Source organism: Gymnoscopelus microlampas, assembly GCF_963454915.1.
Source record: "Gymnoscopelus microlampas genome assembly, chromosome: 12".
In the NCBI taxonomy this organism is placed as follows: Eukaryota; Metazoa; Chordata; class Actinopteri; order Myctophiformes; family Myctophidae; genus Gymnoscopelus; species Gymnoscopelus microlampas.
The window spans coordinates 51685672-51709355 of record NC_139949.1 but is presented as its reverse complement, the minus strand read 5'-3'; the positions used below and the strand labels follow the sequence as shown (position 1 = coordinate 51709355).

General features: G+C 39.8%; 2 protein-coding genes across 2 annotated transcripts; both read left to right on the top strand.

The window, feature by feature from the left end:
- Positions 1-6095: 6095 nt before the first annotated feature.
- Positions 6096-7715, top strand: LOC311056910 (E3 ubiquitin-protein ligase TRIM21-like; the record flags this gene model as incomplete). Its single annotated transcript, XM_084073759.1, has 1 exon — positions 6096-7715. The coding sequence occupies one exon, from the start codon at positions 6096-6098 to the stop codon at positions 7713-7715; it is 1620 nt and encodes a 539-aa protein (XP_083929885.1).
- A 14104-nt stretch (positions 7716-21819) lies between these two features.
- On the top strand, positions 21820-23454 carry LOC311057600 (E3 ubiquitin-protein ligase TRIM21-like; the record flags this gene model as incomplete). Its single annotated transcript, XM_084074594.1, has 1 exon — positions 21820-23454. The coding sequence occupies one exon, from the start codon at positions 21820-21822 to the stop codon at positions 23452-23454; it is 1635 nt and encodes a 544-aa protein (XP_083930720.1).
- Positions 23455-23684: the final 230 nt, after the last annotated feature.

The following is a 23684-nucleotide window of genomic DNA, read 5'->3' as shown; positions in this document are numbered from 1 at the left end:
TTGAATATTTTATTAGGCAAAAAATGTAAAACAACACATTTACATTTAAAATACTTTGTCTAACAGGTCCGTTCATAAAAGTCCTTGCGGACTTGTTTCCAATGAGGGCCTTGGTATTCAATTCATAGACATATATAGTGGCATCGCAGTTCGAATATCATTACACAAAGAAAATAAAAAAACAGCAAGAATATATATATATATCTATATATCCATATATATATCTATACACATATATATATATATATATATATATATATACATACATATATACATACATATAATACTATGTACAACAAAAGAAAAAATAAAAATAAAAAAGGGGGGGGAGATATGTACAAGAACAGGGGGGGGGGGGGGGTCGGCTATCTAATGGGAAAATGGTACTACCTCCTCTTTTGGCCTCCTGAAAGGTGATTTTTTAAGGCTCTTTTAAATGAGCCCAGCGAACTGCATTTTTTGAGGCATGGGGTTAGCCCATTCCAATCCTGGGTGGCAGTGCTGTAGAAGGAGAATTTGCCCATGTTTGTTTTATGGGTGGGTGGTACCAAATTGTTGTTAACGCTCCCTCTGGTATTGTGACTGTGGGTGTCACTAACCTTTTGGAGGTATTTACTCAGATATGCGGGAATAGGGGGCATATCGGGCAAATTTTCGTTTACAATTTTGAAGGCCAGTCCCATTTTTAGTTGTTTAACCCTGTCTTCCACCCTGAGCCAGCCTAGGCTGGCAAAATGGGCGGGAGAAAGGTGGGTCATGGGCCCCAATCCGAGGAGTAGCCGAATCAGTTTGTTTTGGGAGGTTTGAAGCTTAGTCTTCAGTGACACTGAGGTGTTGGAGTACCAGGAGGTGCTAGCATAGTCAAAATGTGGTTGAATCAGGGCCCCTGAGAGGGTCCTGAGGGCCTGTGGGTTGACAAAAGAGGAAACTCTGCCCATAAATTTGGTTCTCTGGTTTACTATTTTGACCACCTTTGTCCCCATGCTTTCACCCGACAGGTATTTGTCGAGAATACAACCCAAATAGGTAATCTCTTCTTTGCTAGCGATAATTGTGTCATCTACTTTGACCTTGAAATCATTTACCTCCATCTGTCTGAGGGAATGTTTGGTCCCAAAGAGAATGGATTCAGTTTTCCCAAGGTGTAGTGACAGTTTGTTATCGGTAAGCCAAGTACGGATTTTTGAGAGTTCAGAGCTGAGCGCCTCCTCAACTTGCAACTTGTCCTCTCCCGAGATCAGATCATCTCTCCTGTCAATCACATTATAGTTTAGACTAGTGTTTCTCAGTGGGGGTTGAACAGCCCCCCAGGGGACGTTCAGAGAACTTTGGGGGGCATTAGAAGTAATGATTTGAAAAGGGGGTTTCACTGAGGTGCTCTTGGGGGGCACCAGTTTAATATATTAGAGTGCAAATCTTCTTTATTTCATCTTAGACTTTCTTTCATTAACACTGCGGTTAAATGAGGCGTGGTTTGTGAGTTGTGTGTACAGTAGTTGTGCTTTGTTTTATTGAGACAATGATGGTAGATTGGCCTCTGTAGCTGTCCATTACATGTGTAGTGTAGGTGTGTGTGGGAAGACCAAGAACTTGACAACGTGTTGTTGGCTTGTAGATCTGTTCTTTTCGGCAAGCGAAACCTCACTATCTTCCTGATCCTGACTATGTTCTACCGACAGGCAGCCTCTAGCTTTAAAATGCAGCTGAAGAACTATTGTTTAACTCTTGCTTTTAGTTATTATTTTTTTGTTGTCATTAATAATTATGTCTTCACTGTTTTGCCTGATTCACTGCTATTGTTTTAATGTTGTTTTATGCTTTTGATATTCTTTTTTTGCTTTGTTATTAAAGGATATGCACCATTAATAAAAAATATATATATATTTAATGTCAAATTGTTTATGTCCCTCAAACGTTTTTCAAAAGGTTTGAGCCTAAATCAAGCCTCAGATATACTCATTCCAACTAACTTCTCTCTGGCTTATAAAGCACTTTCACCTGCAATACCACATTATCCTGATTTGGCACGTGGCGCTATTGAGCCAGTTTGTGTGCATGTTATCTCCTGGTTCTGTGTGGAAAAAGTAAAAAAAATAAAATAAAACTTTTTTTTTTAATGTTGGAACTGAAAAACGGGAGGGATTATACAAAGTAGGTGTCGCATGTGACGTCACGGGCGGGGGCAAATCAGTTGGCCTGTTTTGAGACCAATTTACATAAAACCCCAGATACTGTATGCTGTGAAAGCCTGAGTGCTCAAACTGGGGTATTTGTTGGGATAGAAGAGAGGTAGGGGAGACCAAAAACACACAAAACAGAAGGAAAAGTTAAAATTCATGGTGTAGACCCTTTAAATTATTTTTGCTTTTCCTGTGAAGCACTGTGCTTCACAGGACGCTGTATTCTTGATCTGTTTTTTAATTGCTTTGGTAAAACACTTTGAGCTGCATTTCATGTCATGAAAGGTGCTATTCAGTTTATTATCATTATTATTATTACCTGTACATAATTCTAGGGAGTTTTATCCATGCCCATTTTGAGTGTTGTTTTAACATCTTATGGAAATCATATATTTCTGCTGCCAAATTGCATAAATGTTTAAACATGTATGAATCAAATGGCTGAATATATCACTGTGTTCATGTATATTCAAATAAACTGCAACAATTGACAGATTTGTCAATTTTAACCTTAACTTTAACATGAACCGGTACAAATGTTGTTATATGGACCCTGAGTCTGAAATAAAGGAATAAATAAGCATTGCTTCTCCCTACTTCCTAGCTTTTTTTTGGTTTATTATGTTATTTCTGTTCAATTACTGGTTATTGTTGGGATGTTTGGCGTTTAAATTTAGAACGTTATCCTTTTTAAATGGTTGAAATTAAATGTTTAAATAATAAATAATGGAGAAAAAAAAGATGTGCTTTTGTCACATTTTGCACCAACAACTTGTTGGTGCCTTGCATGGTTTCCTGTGCCATTGGTGTGTGAATGGGTGAATGTAAGGCATATTGTAATATTTAGGCCTAATAGGCTCTATGCACAGCAGCCATATCAGCCAGAAATTGGGCCCCTTTCTTACTTCCTTCACAGGTGTTAACAATGATACTAATGGGAGCTCTGTTCCATTTAGTGTAGCACAGTGGTTCTCATTTGAAGGACCACCAGAACTCTGAGAGTGTACAAATGGAACCAAATGGACCCTTTCGGGTCCATTTGGTTCCATTTGTACACTCTCAGAGTTACACACCTGTAAGGGGACATTGTGGAACCCCCTCAAGGAACCATGAGGGTCCCTGGACCACACTTTGAGACCCACTGGTGTAGCAGAGTGTTTCCAGTGAGCCGACATGCACAATATCAGCACCCTGACCCTGTTTGACCAGAATGGAACAGAGCCGTCATTAGTTATCATTGGTAACACCTGTGAAGGAAGTAAGGCAGAGGCCCAATTTCTGTCCAATATGGCTGCTGTGCATAGAGCCTATCGTAAAGTACTAGGCCGGCCCTATACTTGGCCCTAAACTGGCATGAATTCAGGCAGTTAGCCATTATGCTTTCATGAAAAGAGTTCAGGTTAAACTCATGTGTTGCAGACATATAAGCAAACAAAGATAAAGCCATATTTATACTTTGTCATACAACTCTAACATGTGCCGAATCTACAAGCATATACAGTACTATGGGAGCACATATCTCACAATATGTCACATTGCAACATTTTGTGAGCTTGTAGATCAGTTATTTTCACTATTTTAGAAAAAATAAGGGGGTTTGTTTTGTTTAAGGACATTTTTGAAGAGTTTTGAAAATGAACAAAAACAAAACAACAAATTAAACAGAAAATATTTGAAATATTAGTTTTTTTAAGTCCAGGTTCACCCTACAGTATAAGCCAACTGTTTGTCTTCACATCATTCACTAGAGGTCACTGTTGGTCCAAATAGGTTTGTAAAGAACATGTTTTATCAGAAATAAAGATGGTGACTCACTACTCTACTTTGCAGATTTTGATAATCTTTACAAAACATACATTACCACTTCAGCCCTGTGTACATTTCAACCATTTGAAAATACAATTCTCAAATGAGATGTGGCCTTACAGGTCGAATTTTGCTCAGTTTTGACTATTTCTGGGTGTGAATTTTGCTATTTTCTATTACTGGCTATTTTACACCTTACACTTGACCTCAAGGCCAACACTGCAACCAACACTGCAACTCTATAGAGCACAACAAACGAAAAGGCCCAATGCCCTGTTTGCAGACGGCAGTCCAAATAGTGTACAAAGCCCCTCGCCTATGGCAGCCCAATACAAAGGGAGTTCAAGCAGAGCTGGGTTACGTGTGTTCGCTACGATGGGGAAGATGGTTTGTCAAACAAACAACAAATAGACATTTGGTCAAACCAGCCAACCAGCTCCGCACTGTACTTATCACCATAAGTCTAACTCTATGAGCAAAACCATGCTCGATTGCGGTAGCCGGCCAGCTGATTTGTGCCATGTACTCAAACTACAAAGGAAACACTATCAAGAAAAAGGAACAGCGGTCAAACCTAGGCCGCTCACTCCACATGACCCTACAAACAAATACCAAACACAGTTAACTCATAATACACACATACAGTACTGTATCCAAATAACAGTGTGATATTAAAAGTAAAGATAAAACAAACTACATTACCATGTGACTCTGTAAGGTTGCATGAGTGACTTGGTTCACATTTGCCACACTTCCTCAACTGCAGCTGTACACTGAATGTCAGCACATAAACATGTAGAATGTTACACAGAATTCACATCACATGCAGAAATGTATAAAGCTCTTTTCCATGTACATAGAATTATACTCACATTTCATATCCAGTTTACATGCACAATTCCCTGGAGAGACAACACTCCTTGCATGTCTCAAACACATGAACGGTACACACCTGATGATGATATAATAAACATTTTCCATTTTCAATGTATAACAACAAAAGTAAACCAACACACTGTAAAAACAATAAAACACCAAACAGGCTTACCACTCTTTAAGTAGGCAAACTCAAACAAACCTCCTCCTCTCACAACACAGTAACCGGCATGGTGTTGTGAGGACCCACAGATTGGCAGCCTCGTACCTGCCTGTTCAGAAAGGCCGTATATACCTGTGTCACTTATGACATCACGTCATCTCTGCCTCCCTCTAGGGCTACACCAGTGTTGAATGTTTCTGGTTTCACAGTTTAGTTTTTCCATCTTACATTCAGTGTTGCTAGTCATTATTGTTCGCTTGGCTTTGAAATACATTGACCCGTTGTTAATAGTTGAGTTGCTTGTGTAAATTGTCACCATAAATCTGCATCCTACTATAATTCTAGTAACGTCTGTAGTGGGAGTAGGTGAAGCTACCCGGTTCTCCTCAGTGGCTGGACCAATTGCTCTGATTTTGTAAACAGCCATTGACCATTACCATCTGAACTTAACTGTGAAGCCCGTTTTTCACTTTCATCAAATCTCAGCTTCTTATTAGCGTTTATGTGTAAAACACTGTCGCCATGGTTACGGGGCTGCCCAGCTATGGGACGAACTGCCTCCCGGGTTGCCAGATCATGTGCGCATATCCCCCCACGGATGCGTCGACCGGGTATGGTCTAGTAACTGATAACAAGCAGTGCAGAGTGGAGGGTGTGAAGGGTTAACAGCTATTGTGCAAGGAGGAGTCTAAAGTCTAAACTGAAGGTAAACGGTCAAGTTTGGTGACAGCGCTCACACTCTATTCACCGTCTACAGGACTTTAAGAGAAACACTGACCACTTAAAGACAGGTGAGTACAGCAGATAAGGATGTATTATTCACTAAAATACATATAATAATAATAATATAAGGTATATGAAACTGTATCCAGACGTGCTTTTTTCATGTTTTCATATTCCGTGCAATGCCTCAGTCCGATCTTTCAATTGGTAGAAAATTACATGTAATGTTTCCATGTTAAGTATAGAACATTGTTCAACATACTATTCCAATACAACTATCAAGCTATGAGAAGTAGCATTCAAGAACTACTACTGATACTTTCACTTTTATTCTTTGTGTGTAGAAAATGGCGTCAGCCAGCAGAGTCCAGTCTGAAGAGCAGTTCCTGTGTTCTATCTGTCTGGATGTGTTCACTGATCCAGTCACCACTCCATGTGGACACAACTACTGCAAAACCTGTATCTCACAACACTGGGACACTAATGATGAGTGTAAGTGTCCACTCTGTAACAAATCCTTCCATAGGAGACCAGAAGTATTTGTAAATGCTTTCATTTCTGGGTTGGCTGACCAGTTTAGGAAGTCACTGCAGCTGAAAATAAATCACGCTGCTAAACCAGATGAAGTCTCCTGTGACGTCTGTACCGAGACCAAACTCAAAGCCCTGAAGTCCTGCCTGGTGTGTCTGACCTCCTACTGTGAGACTCACTTGGAGCCTCATCAGAGACGCACAGGGTTAAAACGACACAAACTAATCGACCCTGTAAAGAACCTGGAAGACTTTATTTGTAAGAAACATGACAGACCTCTGGAGCTGTTCTGTAAGACTGACCACATGTGTGTTTGTCAGTCCTGCACTGAGTCAGACCACAAGTCCCATCACATTGTATCTCTGGAAGTAGAATGTAAAATAAAGAAGGCTGAGCTGGGAAAGACAGAGGCTGAAGTTCAGCAGATGATCCAGAGGAGACAAGAAAAGATTCAGGATATCAAACACTCGGTAGAGCTCAGCAAGAAAGATGCAGACAGAGAGATAGTAGATGGTGTGCAGGTCTTCACTGCTCTGATCAGCTGTATTGAGAGAAGCCAGGCTGAGCTCATTGATGTGATTGAGGAGAAGCAGAAAACAACAGAGAAACAGGCTGAAGGCTTCATTAAAGATCTGCAACATGAAATCACTCAATTAGAGAAGAGAAGCTCTGAGCTCTCACACACTGAAGACCACCTCCACCTCCTCCAGAACTTCAAATCCATCCACACCCCTCCACTCACCAAGGACTGGACAAATGTCAATATCCATCAGTCTCTACATGTGGGAACTTTGCGGACAGCTATGGCTCAGCTGGAGAAGACACTCAGTCAAGAGATGGAGAAGATGCTGTGTGTTGCTGAGCTGAGGAGGATCCAGCAATATGAGGTGGATGTAACTCTGGACCCTGATACAGCACATGACTGGCTCATCCTGTCTGAAGATGGAAAACAAGTGAGTTGTGGAAACTTAAAGAGGAATCTTCCAGACAACACAGAGAGATTCTCTAAATATGTCAATGTCTTAGGAAAACAAAGTTTCTCCTCAGGAAGGTTTTATTATGAGGTTCAGGTTAAAGGGAAGACTGACTGGAGTTTAGGAGTGGCCAGAGAGTCCATCAACAGGAAAGATGAAAACAGACTGAGTCCCAACAATGGTTGCTGGGCTATAGAGTTGAGGAATGGAAATGAGTATTGTGCTGCTGCTGACCCTGCTGTCCTCCTCCCTGTAAGAGAGGAGGTCCAGAGAGTGGGAGTGTTTGTGGATTATGAGGAGGGTCTGGTCTCATTTTATGATGTGGAGACCAGAGCTCATCTCTACTCTTTCACTGGCTGCACCTTCACTGAGAAACTCTTTCCATACTTCAGTCCTTATCTTAATGATGGTGGTAGAAACTCTGCTCCTCTGATCATCTCTCCTGTCAATCACATAGATTAGACTAGTGTTTCTCAGTGGGGTTGGTACAGCCCCCCAGGGGGCGTTCAGAACTTTGGGGGGCATTAGAAGTAATGATTTTGAAAGGGGGTTTCACTGAGGTGCTCTTGGGGGACACCAGTTTAATATATTTGAGTGCAAATCTTCTTTATTTCATCTTAGACTTTCTTTCAATAACACTGCAGTTAAATGAGGCGTGGTTTGTGAGTTGTGTGTAGTTGTGCTTTGTTTTATTGAGACAATGATGGTAGATTGGCCTCTATAGCTGTCCAGAACATGTGTAAGTGTGGGAAGACTAGGAACTTGTCAACGTGTTGTTGGCTTGTAGATCTGTTCCTTTCAGCGACACCTCACTATCTTCCTGATCCTGACTATGTTCTACCGACAGGCAGCCTCTGTAGATACTGTAGCTTTAAAACTCAACTCAAGAAGTATGGTTTAACTCTTGCTTTTAGTTATTATTTTTTTGTTGTCATTCATAATTATGTCTTCACTGTTTGCCTGATTCACTGCTATTGTTTTAATGTTGTTTTATGCTTTTGATATTCTTTTTTTGCTTTGTTAAAGGACATACACCATTAATTTAAAAAAAACATATTTAATATCACATTGTTTATGTCCCTCAAACGTTTTTCAAAAGGTTTGAGCCTAAATCAAGCCTCAGATATACTCATTCCAACTAACTTCTCTCTGGCTTATAAAGCACTTTCACCTGCAATACCACATTGTCCTGATTTGGAACGGGGCGCTATTGAGCCAGTGTGAATGCATGTTATCTCCTGGTTCTGTGTGGAAAAAGTACAAAAATAAAATAAAATAAAACGTTTTTTTTTATGTTGGAACTGAAAAACGGGAGGGATTATACAAAGTAGGTGTCGCATGTGACGTCACGGGCGGGGGCAAATCAGTTGGCCTGTTTTGAGACCAATTTACATAAAACCCCAGATATGCTGTGAAAGCCTGAGTGTTCAAACTGGGGTATTTTGTTGGGATAGAAGAGAGGTAGGGGAGACCAAAAACACACAAAACAGAAGGAAAAGTTAAAATTCATGGTGTAGACCCTTTAAATTATTTTTTGCTTTTCCTGTGAAGCACTGTGCTTCACAGGACGCTGTATTCTTGATCTGTTTTATAATTGCTTTGGTAAAACACTTTGAGCTGCATTTCATGTCATGAAAGGTGCTATGCAGTTTATTATCATTACTATCATTATTCGGTCGACGCTGGGTGCAATACGTTAGTCCGACAGCGCATTCCTCCGACAGCGCAGTGCTCCAACATTAAACAGTAAACCCGAACCAAACCCGCACCCTAACCCTAACCGCACGCGGATGCCACATAGTCGGAGAAAAGGTCTGTCGGATTAACGCATGCCTCCCGACTTATCCGTGGGGGGATATGCGCACATGATCTGGCAACCCGGGAGGCGACATTGTTTGACACATAAACGCTAATAAGAAGCTGAGATTTGATGAAATTGAAAAACGGGTTAAGTTCAGATGGTAATGGTCAATGGCTGTGTGCAAAATCAGAGCATTTGCTCCAGCCACTGAGGAGAACCGGGTAGTGACACCACTACAAACAGACAGACAAACAGAGGTTACTAGAATTATAGTAGGATTACCTATGTACATAATTCTACATAAAGGTATAAGGGAGTTTTATCCATGCCCATTTTGAGTGTTGTTTTAAAATCTTATGGAAATCATTTCTGCTGCCAAATTGCATAAATGTTTAAACATGTTTGAATCAAATGGCTGAATATATCACTGTGTTCATGTATATTCAAATAAACTGCAACAATTGACAGATTTGTACATTTTAACCTTAACTTTAACATGAACCGACACAAAGGAGATTTTGATATTGCTGTTATTTTGTTAAGTCAGTTAATATTTTCCATCATAACTACTGTAAATCCTTATTTAGGAATAAATAAGTATTGCTTTTCCCTACTTCCTAGCTTTTTTTGGTTTATTATGTTATTTCTGTTCAATTACTGGTTATTGTTGGGATGTTTGGCTTTTACATTTAGAACGTTATCCTTTTTAAATGGTTGAAATTAAATGTTTAAAGAATAAATAATGGAGAAAAAAAAAAGTTGTGCTTTTGTCACATTTTGCACCAACAACTTGTTGGTGCCTTGCATGGTTTCCTGTGCCATTGGTGTGTGAATGGGTGAATGTAATGCATCTTGTAAAATGTAGGCCTAATAGGCTCTATGCACAGCAGCCATATCGGCCAGAAATTGGGCCCCTTCCTTACTTCCTTCACAGGTGTTAACAATGATACTAATGAAAGCTCTGTTCCATTTAGTGTAGCACAGTGGTTCTCATTTGAAGGACCACCAGAACTCTGAGAGTTACACACCTGTAAGGGGACATTTTGAACCCCCTCAAGGAACCATGAGGGTCCCTGGACCACACTTTGAGACCCACTGGTGTAGCAGAGTGTTTCCAGTGAGCCGACATACACAACATCAGCACCCTGACCCTGTTTGACCAGAATGGAACAGAGCCTTCATTAGTTATCATTGGTAACACCTGTGAAGGAAGTAAGGCAGAGGCCCAATTTCTGTCCAATATGGCTGCTGTGCATAGAGCCTATGGTAAAGTACTAAGCCGGCCCTATTATACTTGGCCCTAAACTGGCATAAATTCAAGCAGTTAGCCGTTATGCTTTCATGAAAATAGTTCAGGTTAAACTCATGTGTTTTAGACATACAGTATAAGCAAACAGAAATAAAGCCATATTTATACTTTGTCATACAACTCTAACATGTGCCGAATCTACAAGCATATACAGTACTAGAGGGAGCACATATCTGACCCATAATGCCCTAAATATATACAGCTGTAAATGTGTATTTTATTGTCATGTAAACCATCTTTTAACCTTTAAGTCCATTTAAAAAAAAAACAAAGATAGATCTACAAGCTCACAATATGTCCCATTGCAACATTTTGTGAGCTTGTAGATCACTATTTTAGAAAATTAAGGGGGTTTGTTTTGTTTAAGGACATTTTTGAAGAGTTTTGAAAATGAACAAAAACAAATTAAACAGAAAATATTTTAAATATTCGTTTTTTTTTCTCTCAACAAAATATGAAGTCCAGGTTCACCCTATAAGCCAACTGTTTGTCTTCACATCATTCACTAGAGGTCACTGTTGGTCCAAACAGGTTGTAAAGAACATGTTTTATCAGAAATAAAGATGGTGACTCACTTAGCTGTCATCCTGTCAGCCTCAGGGATAAAACAGCACAAATGCAAAGTAGCTGCTCTGTTGGAGACGAACAAACAACAATAACTATGAATTTACAATAGCCTGAAACTGCCTCCTGCATCATGATTCTGATGTTTTTTAAATAACAGTAGTAGTACTTATACTAGTAGTAGTATTCGCTGGCAGTTGTTGTCATCACCAACAGACAAGCTACTGTACGTTCTATGTGTGCTATTACTAATAGAACACATAGAACGTAGCTTGTCCGTTTGTGATGACAACAACTGCCAGGGAATAAAAGGACGGTCTTATTGATTTTGAGGGGCCTGTCACACAGACTTGTGCATTGCTGGTCACCTGCAGCCTGGATGCTGACATCGTTCACATTCCAGTGCAGTGAGTGAAGCATAGGCCTACTCTACAGACAGACAGACAGACAGACAGACAGACACTGGCGAATGGGGGGGGGGGGTTACTTTCCAAGTACCAGTTTGTGAGTAGCCTACTTGGAAAGCGTTGCGATGGAGAAATCACATCCAATATTACATAACATATAATAACACCTGGATGTAAGTAACTAAGTACATGTACTCAAGTACTGTACTTAAGTACAATTTGGAGGTATTTTTTGCTTTACTGGAGTATTTCCAATTTTCAGTACTTTTACTTCTACTCCACTACCTCTCAGAGGCAAATATTGTACTTTTACTCCGCTACAATTATATGAAAACTTTAGTTAGGCCTACTTTGTAGATTTTGATAATCATTACAAAACATACATTACCACTTCATGCACTTCATGTGTACATTTCAACCATTTGAAAATAGTACAATTTTCAAATGAGATGTGGCCTTACAGGTCGAATTGTGCTCAGTTTTGGCTATTTCTGGGTGTTCATTTTGCTATTTTTATTAATGGCTATTTTCTGGGTGAAACCTCGTACTGCGTAATGCATTCCAATGGTCCCATTGTCATTGTTCAGGGGAAAGACACATTTTAGATTAGAATATACAACCATGGACCCTATGAAATGAATGAAAAATACAAATAAAATAACGTTCAGAATGTTCTGTTTTATGGGTTAATATTTCAGTAGAAGCACAATGACTTCTCTGATGTCTCTTCCTCCCAATTTACTCAGAGGAAGAGTGAGAGTGAGGGAGGATATTTGTGTGTAGCGTGTGTGTGTGTGTGTGTGTGTGTGTGTGTGTGTGTGTGTGTGTGTGTGTGTGTGTGTGTGTGTGTGGCGAGGCGTTGTGAGCTTGTAGATCTGCTATTTTCACAATATTTATCTGTGGAACCGAGTCAAACTAAATGTAATGCCTCAACTCCTACATTCCAAGTGCTTGTCAGGGCGGGGGGGTCCCCAGTTCAAATATGATTACTTTGGGGGGTAAAGCAAAGCAAAGCAAAGTTTGTTGTTTACCCAGGGTGTTGGACTAAGTGCGGAACTTATTTACAGCCAGACCCTGCATGGAAGCCTTGCTCAAGGGCTATTCAGCGGTGATTCATGATTGATGTGATGAATTGGGGAATCGAACTAGGGACCTTCCGGTATCAAGGCCGCCCCCTCTAACCACTAGGCCACCGCTGCCACTTAGATCACGGCCTGAAAAGGTTGAGAACCACAGTTAGACAAACAGGCTACCAGTCAACAGTGCTGGACAATATAACTATAAATACATTCACTAAAGTAATACAAACTATTATTTAAGAAACGTCTGATCTCTGCCTACACACTGTCTCTGAGCTGACCAGAAAGTGGTGTGCATAAGACGTTGTTATTTCCTGAGATATATACATTAGCAATGTGTTTTTTCAGAAAACCTTAGGATTTAGATTCTAAAGCAGGGGTCGTCAACGTTTTCAGGCCAAGGACCCCTTAGCTGAGAGAGAGATGAAGTAAGGACCCCCCCCCTCCCCCCCACTACATATTGCATAGAATTATGTCACAGATTAAGTTTCCATAGATTTCATAGATAGCTTCATCACTCTGTATTTAGTCTGCTCCTTGTCCTCTCTATACACTATACCTCTTTGCCAAAAATAGCCGATCTACAAGCTCACAACGCCTCGCAGTGTGAGGCGTTGTGAGCTTGTAGATCTGCTATTTTCGGCTAATGTTCCCCTCAGAAAAGGAATTCTAGGGTTCGAGTGTAAAAAAAAGGATCCCTTCAAACAAAGATTTGGCCGACCCCCTATAGTATAGCTCTGAGGACCCCTTAGGGGTCCCGGGCCCCCTGTTGAAGACCCCTGTTCTAAAGGTTCTCAACCTGTGGGTCGGGAAAGAAACTGGTTGGAATAACGTGTTCTTTCCACGCTCTACGTCCTACCGGGGAAACTCTCTCCCCTGTCAGGTGATAAGAAGTGGTCTGCTCACTCCTCATGCATTGAAGGAAGCATGGGCTCACTTAGTTCGGGGCTCTCCCCAGGCTGGCAGAGGGAGAGTAGCGTACATGATTACTGCTTAGGCATTAGCACTGGGGGGGGGGGGGGGGGGGGGAGGGGGGGCCCAGATGACAGTCAAGTGACAATTTAAGGACTTTTAAGACGTTTTCAATACCAACAAAAAAATAAAATACATTTAATTGAATGTAAAAAGACCATTACTGCACCAAAAACAACTCTACTATAAAAACTGGTCAAACCTTGGCCAAATTGTGAAAATGTTTGAAAATAGCAGATCTACAAGCTCACAACGCCTCGTGAGCTTGTAGATCAGCAATTTTTACAATATTTATCAGTGGAACCAAGTCAAACTAAACGTAATGCCTCAACTCCTACATTCCAGGGGGGGGGGGGGGGGATTAGAACAGCAGATATATAAGCTCGCAGCGTGTCACTTTGTGCCACGCTGCGAGCTTGTACATCTGCTAATTCAGAACTATTTTTTTGTATGAAACATTTTGAATAATTTAGGATTTTTTAACACAAATCTTCTCTTCAGGGGGTCCACGGCCAAATATATATATATATCAATCTGGGGGTCCTTCACACGAATAAGTGTGAGAACTTTCTGATTTAGAAAGCATTGTAGAATCGGCCTCAGGTATTAATGGGTTAAGAGAGAGAGAGAGAGAGAGAGAGAGAGAGAGAGAGAGAGAGAGAGAGAGAGAGACAGAGACAGAGACAGAGACAGAGACAGAGACAGAGAGACAGAGAGACAGAGAGACAGACAGACAGACAGACAGACAGACAGACATTCAGATGATTAAAACCAAAAACTGTGGTATTTTTAAGCGGTTCTTAAAAATGTCCACAGAGGCTGCAGCTCTCAAGAGCCTGTGGAACAAAAAACATTACTCAACTACAAATGAATGTAACTCAGTCAAAAGTTGAAGTATTGGAGACAGCAGATGCTTTTACAAATGCTTCAGTATTCAAAATTCCATTTTCTTTTTAATATCAAAGCAAGCATGCTGTGTTTAAATATAGACACTTTCCAAGAAAAAAAGAAGATTTTTTTTTCAGTGTCAAAATGTCCCTGAGACATGACACTTAACCCCTAACTGCCCCCCCTCCTCGCTGCTCTGTGGGAAGCAGTCAGCTGGGTGAAGCTAAACACTGACGTTCCCAGAAAAAGGTATGTGTGCAGGTACGTGCGTGCGTGCGTGCGTGCGTGCGTGCGTGCGTGTTTGTTGTTCTATATGTTTTATGCTGTATTTTTATTTCTGTTGTATGCAAAGCACTTTGTGAGTTATGTGAGAAGTGTTATATACAAATACAATGTACATACTTACTTTCTTCAGTGGTTCTCAACCTTTTCAGGCCGTGACCCCCTAAAGTAATCATATTTGAACTGGGGACCCCCCACCCTGACAAGTACTTGGATTGTAGGAGTTAAGGCATTACATTTAGTTTGACTTGGTTCCACAGATAAATATTGTGAAAATAGCAGATCTACAAGCTAGGCGTCGTGCTTGTAGATCTGCAATTTTCACAATTTTGGAGTCTTTCTTATTATTTGACAATTTGGCCAATGATTGACCTGTTTTTATAGCATATAGTTTAATGTTTACTTGTGATGCAGTATAATGCTCTTTTTTCTTTTCTTTCATTAGGTTTTAGAAAGGTCTTAGGAGTCCTTAACCCATTAAGACCTGGAACGCACCTGTGTCACTTTAGATTTCTTTGGCTATTCAATATTAGCAGATCTACAAGCTCATAGCGCGGCACCGAGTGCCGCGCTATGAACTTGTAGATCTGCTAATATTGAAAAAAAGAGACTATTAGGATTTAGAAAACATTTTTAAGAATCGCCTCAGGTCTTACATTTTCACTTCACTGTCATCTGGGGACCCCTCCACCCCAAATCATGTGGGGACCCCGACCCACAGGTTGAGAACCACTGACTTACTTCACCACAATTACACGTTCAAAAGAGTTGTTGAGCGTGTTTCACCAGGCAGGTCACATGTTGTTTGTTAACGAGGTACTCAAACAATGCACTGACTATGAGGACATAATAGAGACTATGGATGATGATGATGATGCTGTTGTTGTTCCCCAGTTTCTAGGAAGTCTGTGAAGTCCTGAGTACTGACATCATCTTTAAATACACACTCCAAGGATTATGAGGAAATAGTCGGAAGGAGAACAATCGACAACAAGTATTTAGTAAAAAGATAAGACAGTAATATGAACATTGTTGACTCCGTTTTTTCAATATATCCTTGAATGTTAAAGGTAGGGTAAGTGATTTACTCTGGGTAAAATAAGTGTTAAATAGCTCTATATTGTGATAGTAATCATTGCTATAGAGTGTTTGTTCAGTAAAAGGAGTCTCCATGTCTCTCCAGCTCTTTAATAAACAGAAAATGCATTTTCAGTGCTCTCTTCTGATTGGCTTAAATGTTGTCATACCTACCTGAAAATGTATTTATATTGTGTTTACTAAAGAGCTGGAGAGACCCCTGTGACCGAACAAACACTCTGTAGCAATGATTACTATCACAATATACTACTTTAACCTTTTTAACAAAAAAAAACAAAAAATGCCCCAAAATATCACTTACCCTACCTTTAATAATGGCAATCTTAATGGATTCCTTGATTCCAAATTGTATGGAAAATGTGTTCATTTGTATGTTGTATACATATAGATTTAGCTATGTTTCCATTTTTTGGGTTTGGGTAGAATATGTGTAACATACTGTAGGGTTAAAAATGAACCCTGTGGTACATTATTTCAGCCTGGTAACCTGGCAGAATGCACACTTCAAGGATATAGAAAATGCAGTCGGTAAGAAGAAGTATTTAGTAAAAACAGAATATATAGGTAGGCCTACATGTGATATGAACATTTTCGGCTCAGTCTTTTTGGTGCATTCTCTTTTTGTCTGGTAGGCTGATGGAGTCAAGATGGACTGGATCAACAGAACTGGACTGTGTTTACACATGCATTCCGGGGACGCATCTCTGTCATTTTAGATGTCTTTGGCTATTCAAAAATAGCAGATCTACAAGTTCATAGGCTTATAGCGCGGCACCGAGTGCCGCGCTATAAGCCTATGAAGTCTCTGATGTCATCGCGACGCGTTGTGAGCTTGTAGATCTGCTATTTTCAAACATTTTAGTACTTTTACTTTTGGTACTTTAAGTACAATTTGATACTATACTTTGTACTTTTACTCAAGTACATTTTTAATTCCGGACTTTTACTTGTAACGGAGTATTTCTACATTGCAGTATTGATACTTTTATATAAGTAAAAAAAAGTACTTTTTTCACCACTGCCAGACATTATGTTATTACACAATCATAAGCAGCTGTGGGCCTCTTTCAGGTTTGCTTATGATTGTGTAATAACTAGGCTCACGTGTTGTGAGCTTGTATTTTGGTTATTTTCACACGTCAGGATTAAGTGGTAAAGGTACATCCAGCTAGACTATCCTATGACATTTTTTTTTTTGTCCATGATAAGTCACACAATGCCTTAAACCAGTGTTTCTCAAACGTATTCATGTCAAGGACCCATACATTGATATGTATGTGACCAGGGACCCCCATCTGAATAGGTTTTGTATCAGGGACCCCCATCTGAATAGGTTTTGTATCAAGGACCCCCATCTGAACAGGTTTTGTACCAGGGACCCCCAGAAGAGAAGATTTATGATTTAAAAAAAAACTAGATTATTCAAAAAATATTATATGTTGATATTTTTCAGAAATATTATACTATAATACAGGTTGTTAGCCTACGTACTTGGACCGCTTTTTTTCTGTCTTTTAAAAAAAAATAGACGATCTAACGTGTTGCAACATGTATACAGAGATTTATTTTTTAAATATTTTTTTTTTACCACCTGAACAACAGCCTTATTTCTAAGAAAAATATAAGGGACGTCCCTTATATTTTTCTTAGAAATAAGGTTGTTGTTCAGGTGCTTGGCAACCCTAGTTGCGGTGGTGTTAAGTAACTAATAATTACATGTACTCAAGTACTGTACTTAAGTACATGTTTTGAGGTGTTTTGACTTTACTGGAGTATTTCCAATTTTCATTACTTTTTACTTCTACTCCACTACATCTCAGAGGCAAATATTGTACTTTTACTCCACTGCAATTATTTGAAAACTTTAGTTTCTAGTTACTTTGTAGATTTTGATTATTAGCTACATGTGATGTGATCTACAAGCTCACAATGCTTCGCGAAGCAACGCATTGTGAGCTTGTAGATCTGCTCTTTTCAAAAGATTTTCTATACATTTGAAAACTTGTGAAATGGGACATTCTGTTTAATGACTACTTTCCACTTTTGGTACTTTAAGTACATTTTCATACCAATACTTTAATACTTTTACACAAGTCAATCTTGAAATTCCGGACTTTTATTTGTGAACATGGCAGTATTGATACTTTTACTTAAGTAAAACAATTGAGTACTTTTTCCACCACCACCATTGTAGGTGAGAGGAGTGGAGGACGTGAAGGGTTAACAGCTGCTGCAGGAGGAGGAGTTTGTCAATAAGTCGAACCTGGAATTCACAATTCAAATCAGTTTGGTGGCCTCTCTCTCTCTCTCTCTCTCTCTCTCTCTCTCTCTCTCTACAAAACCTTCCCCAGGACTTTAAGAGAAATACTGACCACTTAAAGACAGGTGAGTACAGCAGATAAGGATTTATCATTCACTAAAAATACAATAATATAATGTATGCAGTGGTGGAAAAAATACTCACATTTTGTACTTAAAATTATTAATTATGTAATGTAGAAATACTCTGTTACAACTAAAAGTCCAAAATTTACTTTTGGGTAAAAGTACAAAAGTATTGGTATCAAAATGTAATTAAAATACCAAAAGTAGAAAGTATACTCATTATGCAGAAAGTCCCATTTCACATGGTATAAAATGTATTAAAATCTTTTGGAAATAGCAGATCTACAAGTTCACAACGTGTCGCATTGTGACGCGTTGTGAACTTGTTGATCTGCTATTTTCAAATAGCCACATTTTAAATTAGTAATGAAGTGGTTAACATATGTTTTGTAATAATAATTCAAATCTACAAAGTAACTAGTAAAGTTTTCAAATCATTATAGTGGAGTAAAAGTACAATATTTGCCTCTGAGATGAGAATGACTGAAAACTGGAAATACTGTAGGCATACTCCAGTAAAGTAAAAAATACCTCAAAATTGTACTTAAGTATAGTACTTGAGTAAATGTTTTTTTCTGTGTTTTGATATTTTGAACATGAATTTGGCGACTGTAACGTCACATCATAGTACATAATGTCATTTCTTGCTGGATTAATGCAAGGAAGGTAAATGAAGGAAGAGACACCTATAAGTCATTGTCTCTATCCATGCAATAATAGGCTCTACGCACAGCAGCCATTTTGGAGAAAAATTGGGCCTCTTCTTACTTCCTTCACAGGTGTTACGAATGATACTAATGAAGGCTCTGTTCCATTCTGGTCAGGGTGCTGATATCGTGCATGTTGGCTCACTAGAAACACTCCATTTTGGTTCCCAAATGGCCCCTTATGGTGGGTGTGTAACTCTGAGAGTTATGGAGGTCCTTGAAAATTAGACAACCACTATGCCACACTAAATGGAACAGAGCCTTAATTAGTATCATTGGTAACACCTGTGAAGGAAGTAAGGAAGGGGCCCAATTCATTCCCAGTATGGCTGCTGTGCATAGAGCCTATTAATTCCAGCGGGCAGGTTCATCTCACTGGGTGTCAGACTGCAGCCAGGGGGGAGTTTGATGATGACAGGTGGACCAGCTTATAAATAATCACTATTTCTGATTGACTGAGACCTTTGTAAAAAAATACTCAGTCCAGGAAAATAAAAGGAGACATACTGTAATGACACATTGTTTTCTGCTGTGTTGCTTTTTGATGTTTACTCTGTATAACTCTATAGAGGCATCTAAAGTTGTTTTACTTCAGTAAAAGTATCAATACTGCAATGTGGAAGTACTCTGTTACAAGTAAAAGTCTGGTGTTCAGAATTTACTTGAGTAAAAGTACAAAAGTATTGGAATCAAAATGTACTTAAAGTACCAAAAGCAAAAGTACTGAAATGTTTGAAAATAGCCTAGGTATAAAATAGGGCTAAAGTGGTTAATGTATGTTTCATAATAATGTAATAATTTATATCTGCAAAGTGACTACTAACTAAAGTTTTCAAATAATTGTAGTGGAGTAGAAGTACAGTATTTGCCTCTGAGATGTAATGGAGTAGAAGTAAAACGTATAGACAATTGGAAATACTCCAGCAAAGTAAAAATACCTCAACATTGTACTTAAGTACAGTACTTGAGTAAATGTACTTAGTTACTTTACACCACTGCAGGTGACAAGCAGGCAGTGGAACAGGTGAGCTGGGTTCATGGGAGATCTACAAGCATACTACGCGTCACTTTGTGACGCGTAGTATGCTTGTAGATCAGCTATTTCTGCTATTTAAAAAATGATTTAATGTCAGTCATTTCTTTGTATATATTTAAAGGTAGGGTAAGTGATTTTCTTTGGTTAAAATAAGTGTTAAATAGCTCTATATTCTAATAGTAATCATTGCTCTAGACTAGTGTTTGTTCAGTAACAGGAGCCTCCATGTCTCTCCAGCTCTTTAATAAACAGAAACATGCATTTTCAGGTCAGGATACCAATCTTATCCAATCAGGATAGAGAACTCAGTCAGGATACAGATTAAACAAGTGAAATTGGAAGTGATGACACACAGAAATGAGCTGAACATTTTGTAACTGGAACACTATAAAAATGAAGCTGATAAAAGGGTCCTGATTGGCTGAAATGTTGTCACCTACCTGAAAATGTATTTTATTTTTTATTAAAGAGCTGGAGAGACGGAAAGACCCCTGTTCCTGAACAAACACTCTATAGCAATGATTACTATCAGAATATAATGCTTTAACCTTTTAATGCAACACTTTTTTTTTAACCAAAAAATATCACTTACCCTACTTTAAGTTATTTGTCATATCTGCCCTGTGCAATTTTTGATTACGAAGCCTAAAAGGCAAACAGAAATTAAGTTCCAATGTTCAAAGTCAAACACACAATTAAAATGTGTGACAATTAATCGTCAACTTAAATGTGTAATCGTCACAGCCCTAACCCATGATGGTCAAATGGTGCATGTCTGGCGTCCAGTCCTTACTTAACCTTCCTTGGACTAATGGACTACAGCCCCCATGTTTCCTGTAGTTCCAGTCAGACCTTCTCCAGGTGATGTCAATCACTTGGTAAAAGCAAATTACCAATTGGGACAAATTTATTTTTGGATTAAGCAGGATGACCGAAGTGTGAGGGAGCGAGTGAGCAGAGATTTCGGGGGTATTGGAATTTGGCCCAAGACTGCTCTAAGGCAGTGGTTCCCACTGGGTCGGGACCCCCGGGGGAGGGGGTTCCCAGATCATTTTTGGGGGTCCCAAGACGATTAGCTTAATGTGCAACATTGTTTTCTCACTCAACAGTAAACAAACCAACATACAGTATAAGTGTATACAGGGTATCTACACATTTCTATTGTTACAATTTAATGACCTTTAACCCGTTAAGGCCTGAGGCGATTCCCAAAAGTATTTTCTAAATCCTAACAGTTTTTTGAAAAAAAATCTAAAACATTTTTTTTCAAGATTTTTCAAAAATAGCAGATCTGCAAGCTCATGAGCTTGTAGATCTGCTATTTTTGAATCGCCAAAGAAATCTAAAGTGACACAGATGCGTTCCAGGTCTTTTAATACCTTTTTAATACCAAATTGGCCAAATTGTCAAACATTACGTAAGAAAGAGGCAAACTTTGTGAATGTAGCCTATGTACAAGCTGGCTGTGAGCTTGTATACGTAGGCTATTTTCACAACATTTGTCTGTGGAACCGAGTCAAACTAAATGCAATGCCTACAATTCCAAGTGCTTGTCGGGGTAGGGGGTCCTCAGTTCAAATATGATTATTTTAAAGGGGTCCTCAGTTCAAATAGGATTATTTTGGGGGGTCACAAGTTCAAATATGATTATTTTTGGGGGGTCACGGCCTGAAAAGTTTGGGAACCCTTGCTATAAGGTGTCAGTTACCTTGTCTACCAGCACCTCCCCAACAAAGGGCACCATGACACTCCCACAATAACCTTAGAAGATGTAAACACCATCTAACATCATATTTGCAGATTTTACAAATGCATAATGAACTAAAGATATTCAAAGTCACAAGTCCAGTCACACCCCTCTCTCTTCCCTGACCTCTTGGTACAGTCTGACTAGGTATTTGAACGTCGCCAAAATGATGTTCAAAATACCAAAACACATAAAAAACACAAAACTCACTCGAACATCATGTTTATTATTTCCTCAATTTAAAAAAAGAAACTGTAACTGATACTTTACTTTTATTCTCAGTGTGTAGAAATGGCGTCATCCAGCAGTGTCCAGTCTGAAGAGCAGTTCCTGTGTTCTATCTGTCTGGATGTGTTCACTGATCCAGTCACCACTCCATGTGGACACAACTACTGCAAAGCCTGTATCACACAACACTGGGACAGTAATTATGTGTGTAGGTGTCCACTCTGTAACAAATCCTTCTATCTGAGACCAGAAGTCTTTGTCAATACTTTCATTTCTGAGATGGCTGACCAGTTTAGGAAGTCACTGCAGCTGAAAAGAAATCACAACACCAACCGAGAGGCTGCTAAACCAGATGAAGTCTCCTGTGACGTCTGTACTGACACCAAACTCAAAGCCCTGAAGTCCTGCCTGGTGTGTCTGACCTCCTACTGTGAGACTCACCTGGAGCCTCATCAGAGACGCACAGGGTTAAAACGACACAAACTAATTGACCCTGTGAAGAACCTGGAAGACTTTATGTGTCAGAAACATGACGAACCTCTGGAACTGTTCTGTAAGACAGACCACATGTGTGTTTGTCAGTCCTGCACTGAGTCAGACCACAAGTCCCATCACATTGTATCTCTGGAAGAAGAATGTGAAGGAAAGAAGATTGAGCTGGTAAAGACAGAGGCTGAAGTTCAGCAGATGATCCAGGGGAGACAAGAGAAGATTCAGGAGATCAAACACTCAGTGAAGATCAGCAGGAAAGATGCAGACAGAGAGATAGGGGACAGTGTGCAGGTCTTCACTGCTCTGATCAGCTGTATTGAGAGAAGCCAGGCTGAGCTCATTGACGTGATTGGAGAGAAGCAGAAAACAACAGAGAAACAGGCTGAAGGCTTCATTAAAGATCTGCAACATGAAATCACTCAATTAGAGAAGAGAAGCTCTGAGCTGAAGCATTTCTCACACACTGAAGACCACCTCCACCTCCTCCAGAACTTCACATCCATCAACACCCCTCCACTCACCAAGGACTGGGCAAATGTCAATATCGATCAGGAGGGAACCTTGAGGACAGCTGTGGCTCAGCTGGAGAAGACACTCAGTCAAGAGATCGAGAAGCAGCTGTGCGATGCTGAGCTGAGGGGGATCCAGCAATATGCAGTGGATGTAACTCTGGACCCTGATACAGCAAATCCCTGGCTCATCCTGTCTGAGGATGGAAAACAAGTGAATTATGGAAATGTAATGCAGATTCTCCCAGACAACACGGAGAGATTCTCTGTGTATGTCAATGTCTTAGGGAAAAAAAGCATCTCCTCAGGAAGGTTTTACTATGAGGTTCAGGTTACAGGGAAGACCGCCTGGAGTTTAGGAGTGGCCAGAGAGTCCATCAACAGGAAAGGAGACATCAAACTGGGTCCCAACAATGGCTACTGGGCTATCGGGTTGAGGAATGGAAATGAGTACAAGGTTGCTGCTGACCCTGATGTCCTCCTCCCTGTAAGAGAGGAGGTCCAGAAAGTGGGAGTGTTTGTGGATTATGAGGAGGGTCTGGTGTCCTTTTATGACGTGGAGACCAGAGTTCATCTCTACTCTTTCACTGGCTGCACCTTCACTGAGAAACTCTTTCCATTTTTCAATCCATGTTTTAATGATGGTGGTAGAAACTCTGCTCCTCTGATCATCTCTCCTGTCAATCATATAGATTAGACCAGGGGTCTTCAACCTTTTCAGACCAAGGACCCCCTAGCTGAGACAGAGATGAAGCAGGGACCCCCTCTATATTGTATAAAATTGTGTTTCAGTATTAAAAAAAAATTGTTTACTTGGTCTGCTCTTTTTTCCCTCTACATCTATACCTCTTTGCCAAAAATAGCAGATCTACAATCTCACAACGCCTCGCGCTGCGAGGCGTTGTGAGCTTGTAGATCTGCTATTGG